The sequence below is a fragment of the Salmo salar genome, chromosome ssa01 (genome assembly GCF_905237065.1).
Source record: "Salmo salar chromosome ssa01, Ssal_v3.1, whole genome shotgun sequence".
In the NCBI taxonomy this organism is placed as follows: Eukaryota; Metazoa; Chordata; class Actinopteri; order Salmoniformes; family Salmonidae; genus Salmo; species Salmo salar.
In genome coordinates, this window is record NC_059442.1 from 152,096,446 (window position 1) to 152,108,780 (window position 12,335).

The 12,335-nt window shown below is 43.2% G+C and overlaps 1 protein-coding gene across 1 annotated transcript in view; it reads left to right on the plus strand.

Annotated features, from left to right (window-relative positions):
* The window catches only part of LOC106568565 (tubulin polyglutamylase TTLL11-like), a 121,946-nt gene extending 116,603 nt beyond the window's left edge, over positions 1 to 5,343 (plus strand). Inside the window, exons 2-4 of the mRNA XM_045702424.1 lie at positions 249 to 476; positions 581 to 687; positions 4,528 to 5,343. Coding sequence (XP_045558380.1) covers positions 249 to 476; positions 581 to 687; positions 4,528 to 4,634 — 442 coding nt within the window. The 3' untranslated portion in view covers positions 4,635 to 5,343. The remainder of the gene's footprint in view (positions 1 to 248; positions 477 to 580; positions 688 to 4,527) is intronic.
* Positions 5,344 to 12,335: the final 6,992 nt, after the last annotated feature.

Below are 12,335 nucleotides of genomic sequence, written 5' to 3' on the forward strand. Positions count from 1 at the left end.
ACGCTCTTCCTCCATCCTCATCCTCTTCCTTCTGCTCCCTCATCTACCACCTCCTCTTTCTCTCCAGTAGTATATCAGCTGACTCATTAGTCTGGCCTTATGCTCCTATGTCCATTAAGGCCAGCCATTACTCATCCCTGCAGCCTGGGCATATAAGGTCACTCACAGACAGGATGGATACCGCTCCTATTCACTCATAGATCACTTCCTGTTAATAACTTCTCTCTCCCTCTCCCTCTCACCCCCAGAGCAGCAGCAGGAAGAGATGTTGATGGAGGCGGGGTCACCAGAGAGGGGGGCTGGGGAGGAGGGGGGGGTGTCCTGCTCTCTCTGTGTCTGAAGCAGGTGTCCCCTAAGTACACCAAGCAGTTCAGCTACCTGCGGACCGTGGAGCGCATTGCTGCCCTCTTCTTGCGGTTCTTGGGGGTCAAAGGTAACATGCGCCTGGGGCCCACCAACTTCAGAACCTTCATCAGGTACTACAGTACTATACTACCAAGTACTTAAATAAAAAGGGCATTATAAATACATATGATTGATTGATTTATTACTTGATTCATGATTGATTGTTTGATTGTAGGAACTGTAAGCTGAGCAACAGTAACCTCTCCATGGCGTCTGTGGATATCGTCTACATTGACATAACAAGGCGCTGGGCCAACATGCTGCCTGACTCCAGGGAAGCAGGTAAGCCTCCAGCCAATCAGAACTAGGCAGAACTAGCTGCGACCTTTTAGAATTGAACAGTTCTCTGAATCCCCTCTGACAGCGCAGTGACAACATTTGGGCGAGTACCCTCTATGAATGATTCACCAGAGGGGGCGGAAGGGAGGGGTGCAGCGGTACGGTTGATTGAATGTGATTCCATGGTTTTCTCTCATTGGGCTCAGCTGGGATGGAGGGACTGTTTTTAGCGGCGTGCAACGCAAGGAGTCGTGAGCTGAATATTTGGTTCTAGCCCAAAATGAGGGGGTGAGAATTTAGTCAGTAACCCTACGGGGGCAATAGGGAAACAGAGCCAATCTCTCACTGATGATTGGGTCACATTGCGAGGGAGGATGGTGTGTGTGTATGTTGGGGTGGGGGGGTGGGGGGGGGGGGGGGGGGATAAGGCAACTATTTATTAAAATAATGTTTTGTGTTGTGGGAAGTGAGAAATGCTGATTTAGGGCTTAAACTGAATGCTAAAAGCCCCTTATCACCTCAGAGGAAAGTCTCTCTCTCTCCCTCCCTTTTTCCGTCCCTCTCTTTACTTTGTGAAAATAACTATCTCTCCCTCCCTTTAATCCCTATTTTTCACTCATCCTAATGTTTTATTAAGAACCACTGCACAGTTTAATTTTTATTTTATTTATTTCACCTTTATTTAACCAGGTAGGCAAGTTGAGAACAAGTTCTCATTTACAATTGCGACCTGGCCAAGATAAAGCAAAGCAGTTCGACAACATACAAAAACACAGAGTTACACATGGAGTAAAACAACATACAATCAATGATGCAGTAGAAGAAAAAAAAATAAGACTATATACAAAGTGAGCAAATGATGTGAGATAAGGGAGGTAAAGGCAAAGAAATGCCATGGTGGAAAGGCATGGTAAAGAGCAGAGTAGAAGCTGGAATAAATGATGTGTAACTATATGAAAGAGATGTAGTCTACCTGGATGGTGTGTTTCTGGGTGTGTGTTAGGACAGTCTGAGCTCCCGTGTGTGTTGGTGAAGTTGATAGGTTTTTTAAAATTACATTGACCTCATTTTGATGTGGATACCTAGAGAGTAGTCTATGAACTGAGTCTATGAGCTGAGTTGGTGAGCCAAGGGTTAGGTTTGTTTATTTAGTTCCAATGAAGCATTAGCTCTAAACTGTAGCTGTGCCTTCAAGGTTTGTGTGGAGCTTTACCACTTCAGTAGATCTTATTTAGGAAGCACTAGTCAGATCTGTGGGAGAGTCATGAGATCCACATCCAGCGGGACAGGCAGGAGGAGGACAGCTGTGGGATTGAAGCAGCTCCTACTGCTTGCATGCCGTCTCTCGCTCCAAACATGAAGACTTAAAGGATGTAGAGAATATGTGAAATCCCTTTAACTTTTCAAAGCAGCTCAGCAGAAGTTTCTAGTAGCTCCTTCTTCAGGCTTGTATCCTTGGCTAGACATCCCCTTGGCACTGTGTGTGTGTGTGTGTATGTCATTTACTGGTTTAGTGTGGTTTATTATAAGTTCATCAGTATTGGAGAGTGACTTGACAATAATCGGGGGAATCAGTGAGATATACAGCGATGAACAGACACCTGGAAGAGTGAGTCATGAATTTAAATTATCTATTATGTGTTTAGAAGTCTATTTGGATCTAACCTTTCTGTCTTTGTCTTTCTTTCTTTCTTTCTTTCTTTCTTTCTTTCTTTCTTTCTTTCTTTCTTTCTTTCTTTCTCTCTCTCTCTTTCTCTCACTTCAAATCAAGGAGCTTTATTGGCATGGGAAACATATGTTAACATTGCCAAAGCAAGTGAAGTAGATAATAAACAAAAGATAAATAAATTATAAAATGAACAGTAGACATTACACTCACAGAAGTTCCAAAAAAATAAAGACATTTCAAATGTCATATTATGTGTATATGTACAGTGTTGTAACGATGTGCAAATGGTTAAAGTACAAAAGGGAAAGTAAATAAACATAAATATAGGTTGAACTTACAATGGTTATTCACTGGTTGCCCTTTTCTTGTGGCAACAGGTCACACATCTTTCTGCTGTGATGGCACACTGTGGTATTTCACCCAGTAGATATGGGAGTTTATCAAAGTCGGGTTTGTTTTCAAATTCTTTGTGGATCTGTGTAATCTGAGGTAAATATGTGTCTCTAATATGGGCATACATTTGGCAGGAGGTTAGGAAGTGCAGATCAGTTTCCACCTCATTTTGTGGGCAGTGCACATAGCCTGTCTTCTCTTGAGAGCCAGGTCTGCCTATGGCGGCCTTTCTCAATAGCAAGGCTATGGTCACTGAGTCTATACATAGTCAAAGCTTTCCTTTAGTTTGCGTCAGTCACAGTGGTCAGGTATTCTGCCACTGTGTACTCTCTGTTTAGGGCCAAATAGCATTCTAGTTTGCTCTGTTTCAAGTAATTATGTTTTTGTTTTGTCATGATTTGGTTGGGTCTAATTATGTTGCTGTCCTGGGGCTCTGTGGGGTCTGTTTGTGTTTATGGACATAGCCCCAGGACCAGCTTGCTTAGGGGACTCTTCTCCAGGTTCATCTCTCTGTAGGTGATGGCTTTGTTATGGAAGGTTTGGTAATCGCTTCCTTTTAGGTGGTTGTAGAATTGAACGTCTCTTTTCTGGATTTTGATCATTGGCGGGTTTCTGCCTAATTCTGCACTGCATGCATTATTTGTTTTTTTTACGTTGTACACAGAGGATATGTTTGCAGAAATCTGCATGCTGAGTCTCAATTTGGTGTTTGTCCCATTTTGTGAATTCTTGGATGGTGAGCGGACCCCAGACCTTACAACCATAAAGGGCAATGGATTCTATAACTGATTCAAGTATTTTTAGCCAGATCCTAATTGATATGTGAAATTGTATGTTCCTTTGGATGACATAGAAGGCCCTTCTTGCCTTGTTTCTCAGATCGTTCACAGCTTTGTGGAAGTTACCTGTGGCGCTGATGTTTAGGCCGAGGTATGTATAATTTTTTGTGTGCTCTAGGGCAACAGTGTCTAGATGGAATTTGTATTTGTGGTCCTGGCGACTGGACCTTCTTTGGAAGGTCTTTATTTTGGTCTTACTGAGATTTACTGTCAGGACCCAGGTCTGGCAGGATCTGTGTCGAAGATCTAGGTGCTGCTGTAGGCCCTCCTTGGTTGGTGACAGAAGCACCAGATCATCTGCAAACAGTAGACATTTGACTTCAGATTCTAGTAGGGTGAGGCTGGGTGCTGCAGACTGTGCCCTTGCCAATTCGTTGATGTATATGTTGAAGAGGGTGGGGCTTAAGCTGCATCCCTGTCTCACCCCATGGCACTGTGGAAAGAAATGTGTGTTTTCTGCCAATTTTAACCGCAGACTTGTCATTTGTGTACATGTATTTTATAATGTTGTATGTTTTTCCACCAACACCACTTTCCATCAATTTGTATAGCAGACCCTCATGCCAAATTGAGTTGAAGGCTTTTTTTTAAATCAACAAAGCATGAGAAGACTTTGCCTTTGTTTTGGTTTGTTTGTTTGTCAATTAGGATGTGCGGGGTGAATACGTGGTCTGTTGTACGATAATTTGGTAAAAAGCCAATTTGACATTTGCTCAGTACATTGTTTTCACTGAGGAAATGTACAAGTCTGCTGTTAATGCAGAGAATTTTATTTTCTCTCTCTCTCTCTCTCTCTCTCTCTCTCTCTCTCTCTCTCTCTCTCTCTCTCTCTCTCTCTCTCTCTCTCTCTCTCTCTCTCTCTCTCTCTCTCTCTCTCTCTCTCTCTCTCTCTCTCTCTCTTTCATCCTCTCCACCACATCTCTTCTATCCTTCTCCTGTCAGGCATGAGTCTCCAGGTGTTTGTGGAGGCTTTCTTCTACCCGGCCCAGCGCAGGTTCAAGTCTCTCTGCTGGAGATGTGTGAGGCTCAGCTGGAGAACCAGGGAGTAGGGGGTCCTGGAAGATCTCTTCCTGAGAACAGCACCTAGTCCAACAGGCGCTCTGTGAGCTACAGTAGGACCCACCCCGGCAGGACTCACCACCCCCACCATACATCCACCCCAGGCCAGGCCCTGTCAGCCCCCCAGCTCTGCTCCCCGGCCAACCTGCGCAGGGCCTCCTCCCAGGACTACCGGCTGCATCAGTGATTACGACCCCCCCACACACACAAGGCCAATGTAGAGAACTGACCTGACTCAGGGCCTCCTCCCAGGACTACCGGCTGCACCAGAGACTACGACCCACACACACACACAAGGCCAATGTAGAGAACTGACCTGACTCAGGGCCTCCTCCCAGGACTACCGGCTGGACCAGAGACTACAACCCACACACACACACAAGGCCAATGTAGAGAACTGACCTGACTCAGGGCTAAGAAGCTGTACTCCCACACACAGACCTCACAGAGGAGCACACAGACTGACTCCCTCTCCACTGGAAGTCCTCCAGGGTGTACTGTCAAGAGCAGACAGACAGATTTTAGAGAGCTGACCTCAGAGGCTGACTTCCAGGAGACCTGTTCTGGGCTTGATTACTTTTCCTTGTGAAGAGGAGAAGGGGGGGAGGAAGGTAGTGCATAAGGTGCTTGAGGAAGTGGGTGAACAAAGGATGAAGGTATATAGAGGGATAGAAGGGAGTTTGTTCTCTATTGGTGTGAGAGGTGTGTGTGTGTGTGTGTGTGTGTGTGTGTGTGTGTGTGTGTGTGTGTGTGTGTGTGTGTGTGTGTGTGTGTGTGTGTGTGTGTGTGTGTGTGTGTGTGTGTGTGTGTGTGTGTGTGTGTGTGTGTGTGTGTGTGTGTGTCTATCGCCAGGCCAATCAGGTCTAGAGGGGGAGATGGATGGTTGTAAAGCCCTGCTTGAAATGCAGTTATTGGTTCTTACCTCCAGGGTGGTGTGTGCCTCCTTTCATCCCCGTCAAGCTACCCACTGGACAATCACACACGTTTTGTTCTTCTATCCTCGTGGGGACCTGAAATTAATTTCCATTCAAAATCCTATTTTCCCTAATCCCTAACCTTAACCTGTTACCCAAACTCTAACTTCTAACCCTAAACCTAACCACTAACCCCTTAACCTAACTCTAATTCTAACCCTAACCCTAATTGTGACCCTAACCCAAAGCCTAACCCCTAAGCTTAAAATAGCCTTTGTCCTCATGGGGATGTGGGAAATGTCCCCCAGAGGGAGAGTTATCCTTGTTTTACTATCCTTGTGGGGACTTTCTTGGATTTTATGTCCCCACAAGGATAAAAGAACCAACCAACCCACACACACACACACACACACACACGCACGCACGCACGCACGCACGCACGCACACACACAGCAGTGTTACAATCACACAGTCAGTGTGTGTTTCTTGTATGTATCTGAGCATTTGCATGATAGCTTTAGAACCTATAACGTTTGCACAGGTGTGTGTGTGTGTGCATGTGTGTGCATGCATGTGTGTGTTATTGTATTTGCGATAATTGCCAGCGGTTCTGCCATTCGGCTGTTCCAGCTCACAGAAGCATATGTTTTGCGACTCGATACTGTGATTTTATTGGAATTCGATGCTCCAAACATATTGCTCACTGTATGTCTGCTGTAGAGGGACAAGAGAAAGCCATGAATATAAATGTTTTGGAATATAAAAGTGGTCAGCTCAAAACATGTTGACTCACCATTTAAAAGAAGATTGAGAACTAGCTATAGGCTGATAAATACATGTACAGCCGCTAGCTAGCTAACATTAACAACCAAGCAACATTTTCTATTATATATATATGTTATATTTGTAGTTTTTACAAGTCGATACTTGGAGTCACAGTATTGATATAAAACTAGCAAAAATTACGGGCCATGGTTTGATTTAGGACTGGGCATTTCCTCTGCTTTCATAACAATAACATAGCAGCCTTAGACACACAGCAGTGGGAAAGAGAGAGGGTCACTCAAAATGTCCACCACAGACCCAATGTCAGCACATCTTCTATGACATCCTATACCCTATGTAATGTACTGTATAGGAAATAAGGTGTGATTTCAGACAGAACCAGAGCTGTCATGTTTACAAATACCGTGTCATTCATATCCATAGGAATGTTTTAATAGTATTTTATTTCTGTTGGTTTGTTTTCCACATCATTTATTCACGTCAGTCATTGTCATCTATAAACAGTTGCTGTATTGCTTTGCTGCTTGCAGGAGAATAAAACTAAACAGTAAAGCTATCATGGTTCCTGCAGGACTGTGGGCTGCTGCTTGTCTACACTGAACACCATAACAAAGAACACACAAAATGTTTCTTTTTTTTTATTTGGGCTATGGCAGTCTTACAAATCAGTTTGACAGTGTTCTTGAAAGTAATTCAATCTGAAGACAGTATGGTTTGAAGTGACTGAAATGCATCAGAAAGGTATTGGGATGTTCAGAAGATCATCAGGCAATAAATAATTTAGCATGATCTTCTGTGTAGAAAAGAACATCATCATTGATGCTGTTCTTTTCCTCCCAGTGTGATTTAGTGCCTGGTCTCGTCCACTCAGTTCTAACGGCTTGTGGTCATTGTAGAGGGAAACAGAAGAGACACGTGTTGCTGAGAGTTATCTTTTTAGTGATGGGGTTATAATATGTTGTAGCTTAATAAACCATTCAAAAGATAGACACACATTTGTAGGAAGAAAACAGAAACCACTCTGTCTATTATAACTGCATCTAGTGGCTACGGGTTCTATGAACCAAGTGCAAATGTTCTCTCACGACCACATTTTCAACCCCTAATTTGGGAAACCCTGAGTTAAGACTATAGACGTTTGCTCCATCATCTCATACTGTACTCCACCACAGCATCTGAGAATATATGCTCAACCATGACCTCCACTGGGATGTACTGCACATCTGTTTATAGCACTGTAATACAGAATAAAGGACTGTATTTAAACCAGTTGAAAGGGTTTTTCTTGATGTCTCTATTAATGGATACTGACAGTTGTGTGTGTGTGTGTGTGTGTGTGTGTGTGTGTGTGTGTGTGTGTGTGTGTGTGTGTGTGTGTGTGTGTGTGTGTGTGTGTGTGTGTGTGTGTGTGTGTGTGTGTGTGTGTGTGCTGGCAGGTCCTATCATCCCTGAACTAGGCTGATTGATTAACATGAAGAGGTTAACCACTTGATGACTTATCTCTGATACTCAAACACTATGGCCTGTGACCTCCCCTCACCATTCTGTCTCTCTACCTCTCCCTCACTCTCTCTCTCTCCTCCCCCTCTTTCAGTCTTTCTTTCACCCTCCTCTTTATGCCACTTCTCTCTATTTCGATCTTTCTCTTTTCCCAATCATCCAACCCTCGCCCTACAGAAGAATGGGTTGAATACTGGATACTGATTGGAGAGCATGAGAGAGTGGGATCCCCCTCATTAATCAGTGTTAGAGTGGGATCCCCTTCATTAATCAGTGTTAGAGTGGGATCCCCCTCATTAATCAGTGTTAGAGCGGGATCCCCCTCATTAATCAGTGTTAGAGTGGGATCCCCTTCATTAATCAGTGTTAGAGTGGGATCCCCCTCATTAATCAGTGTTAGAGTGGGATCCCCTTTATTAATCAGTGTTAGAGTGGGATCCCCCTCATTGATCAGTGTTAGAGTGGGATCCCCTTCATTAATCAGTGTTAGAGTGGGATCCCCTTCATTAATCAGTGTTAGAGTGGGATCCCCCTCATTAATCAGTGTTAGAGCGGGATCCCCCTCATTAATCAGTGTTAGAGTGGGATCCCCTTCATTAATCAGTGTTAGAGTGGGATCCCCTTCATTAATCAGTGTTAGAGTGGGATCCCCCTCATTAATCAGTGTTAGAGTGGGATGTTGCTGCTGTTGATCTGACTGAGTTCATGTTTGATGTGCCCTCAATGTTCTCACTCTGGCTAGTGGAGCGGCTATAGAGGTAGGCAGGGAGGCAGGCAAGGAGACAGAGAGACAAGCAGGGAGACAGAGAGATAGGCAGTGAGACAGAGAGGCGATCAGGGCGGGAGGGAGGCAAGCAGTGAGGGAGACTGGGAGACAGTCTGCCCAGGGAGGGAGGCAGGGAGGGAGAGCGAGAGGCAGTCAGCCCAGGCAGGCAGGGAGGGAGAGAGGCGCTAAGTGAGCCTCGCGGGGAGCAATTAGAGACATCTCTGTGAAATAAACACGATGAGTAGGCTCTATTAATGAGTTCCGTTCCCTACCCACTGACTGCCCCCTCCCTCCCTGCTCCCTGCTCCCTGCTGCTGGGCCTGAGTCAATGGAAATACATTCATTAGTTCAATCAGTCCAACACAACAGCCTTTGAAGTGTATGTGGACAGCCAAGGTGTTATATTATTGTGTTAAAGGATAGCAGTGATGCTCTGATTTACATCGTTCTGGGCTCCCTGTGTCTAATCTTTGATCTTAGATTTGTTAGATCTTACAATGTAATATAAATATTCTACACCGTCTAATATGTGGACCACAGGGCACTGATTCTACACTGGTGTTAAGCCTCTGCTTCTGAAATGTAGGTCTACACTGAATAACTGTTAGTATTCCATGTATAAACCTACACTGAATAACTGTTAGTATTCCATGTATAAACCTACACTGAATAACTGTTAGTATTCCATGTATAGACCTACACTGAATAACTGTTAGAATACCATGTATAGACCTACACTGAATAACTGTTAGTATTCCATGTATAGACCTACACTGAATAACTGTTAGTATTCCATGTATAAACCTACACTGAATAACTGTTAGTAATCCATGTATAGACCTACACTGAATAACTGTTAGTATTCCATGTATAAACCTACACTGAATAACTGTTAGAATACCATGTATAGGTCTACACTGAATAACTGTTAGACTACCATGTACAGACCTACATAGGAAATAGCACACTTTAATGGACTGACTGTAATACATGACAAAAATAACGTCTACCTCAGGTAAGGTAGGATAGAGGTTTTGTGCATTTTCAGCTATTACGTTTTGGAGCATTCTCCCTCTTTTCCTCTTCTGTCCATCTTTTTCCTTCTTCTCTCCCAGCTACTGTGGGGAATAACAATCAGGCAGTATATAGGTCAGCCTAGCTGAGGAGCATGCACCATCCACTACCCCTCTTTTACATCTCTCTCCATCTTCCTCTCTATCGCTCGCCCTCTTTTACCTCTCTCCCTCCACATTCCCCTCTAAATAGCTCTCTTCATCACCCTATTACTGGACTGAGCAGCTTTGAAAATGTGTTCATTTTCTCATTATAAGCCAAGTTGTATCTGATTTACCACCTGTCAATCATCTGAAACAGTGTTTACCAAATGATAGGTCTGCAACCACTGGTGGGTCACGGTTGAATTATAGGTTGTGGCTGGAAATATGTTAAGGTGTCCGATGTGTCACATGAAAAATGCATATACAGTTGATGTCCGAAGTTTACATACACTTAGGATGGAGTCATTAAAACCCGTTTTTCAACATCTCCACATTTCTTGTTAACAAACTATAGTTTTGGCAAGTCGGTTAGGACATCTACTTTGTGCATGACACAAGTCATTTTTCCAACAACTGTTTACAGGCAGATTATTTCACTTATAGTTCACTGTATCACAATTCCAGTGTGTCAGAAGTTTACATACACTAAGTTGACTGTGCTTTTAAACAGCTTGGAAAATTCCAGAAAATTATGTCATGGCTTTAGAAGCTTCTGATAGGCCAATTGACATAATTTGAGTCAGTTGGAGGTATACTTGTGGATGTATTTCAAGGCCTACCTTCAAACTCAGTGCCTCTTTGCTTGACATCATGGGAAAATCAAAAGAAATCAGCCATGGCCTCAGAAAAAAATTGTAGAGCTCCACAAGTCTGGTTCATCCTTGGGAGCAATTTCCAAAAGCCTGAAGGTACCTCGTTCATCTGTACAAACAATAGTACAACACCATGGGACCACGCAGCCGTCATACCACTCAAGAAGGAGACGCGTTCTGTCTCCTAGAGATTAACGTACTTTGGTGCGAAAAGTGCAAATCAATCCCAGAACGACAGCAGAGAACCTTGTGAAGATGCTGGACGAAACAGGTACAAAAGTATCTATATCCACAGTAAAACGAGTCCTATATCAACATAACCTGGAAGGCTGCTCAGCAAGAAAGAAGCCACTGCTCCAAAACTGCCATAAAAAAGCCAGACTACGGTTTGCAACTGCACATAGGGACAAAGATCATACCTTTTGGAGAAATGTCCTCTGGTCTGATGAAACAAAAATAGAACTGTTTGGCCATAATGACCATCGTTATGTTTGGAGGAAAAGGGGGGAGGCTTGCAAGCCGAAGAACACCATCTCAACGGTGAAGCACAGGGGTGGCAGCATCATGTTGTGGGGGTGCTTTGCTGCAGGAGGGACTGATGCATTTCATAAAATAGATGGCATCATGAGGGAGGAAAATTATGAAGCAACATCTCAAGACATCAGTCAGGAAGTTAAAGCTTGGTCGCAAATGGGTCTACCAAATGGACATTGACCCCAAGAATACTTCCAAAGTTGTGGCAAAATGGCTTAAGGACAACAAAGTCAAGGTATTGGAGTGGCCATCACAAAGCCCTGACCTCAATCCCATAGAAAATTTGTGAGCAGAACTGAAAAAGTGTGTGCGAACAAGGAGGCCTACAAACCTGACTCAGTTACTCCTGCTCTGTCAGGAGGAATGGGCCAAAATTCACCCAACTTATTGTGGGAAGCTTGTGGAAGGGTACCCAACACGTTTGACCCAAGTTAAACAATTTACAGGCAATGCTACCAAATACTAATTGAGTGTATGTAAACTTCTGAAACACTGGGAATGTGATGAAAGAAATAAAAGCTGAAATAAATCCTTCTCTCTACTATTATTCTGACATTTCACATTTTTAAAATAAAGTGGTGATCCTAACTGACCTAAGACAGGGAATTTTTACTAGGATTAATTGTCAGGAATTGTGAAAAACTGAGAATGTGTTTGGCTAAGGTGTATGTAAACTTCCGACTTCAACTGGCATATACATTTGAGAAGTCCTTTTTGGAAAATATGTTTACCACAGTGGCAAAGAACACACAAGGCAGAGGCTTAAAATAGCTAAATAAAACTTTAATAAGTCTAGTTGCAAATGTACATAAATTGCACAGCCACATTGTTTTGAATATATCATCAACACAAACAAATTCATCTGTACATTATTGTTTTCACCACTGTTGTCCAAGGAAGCAGAATCCAGCAAATACTTCACTTTCAACATACTTACAAAAGTATTTTCTAAGATATTAGAAAACATACAACATCTTTTACTTTATTTATAGATGTATATTTAGTTTATAGTATTTTTCTCACTGGCTCTAACTGTACTGTATGTATAATGAGTTTGTGTGGCTACAGAGACATCATCATCACGTTTCTCACTCTGACTCTCCTATATTCTCTAACAACTTAATGAAGGTGGAACAGAGCTGGGATGTTACCAGAAACATACCCAAGATTTAGAATTGACAGCCACATGAAAGGACATTGCATTCCCTATTTCTATGGAAGAGGCTTCATGTTGTGTTGCCCTGATAATACTAATAGATCATTAGAAGGTTTATACCAGTACTAATCTAGCTGATTTGGGAGAGTTGGCATTTCAATGGCA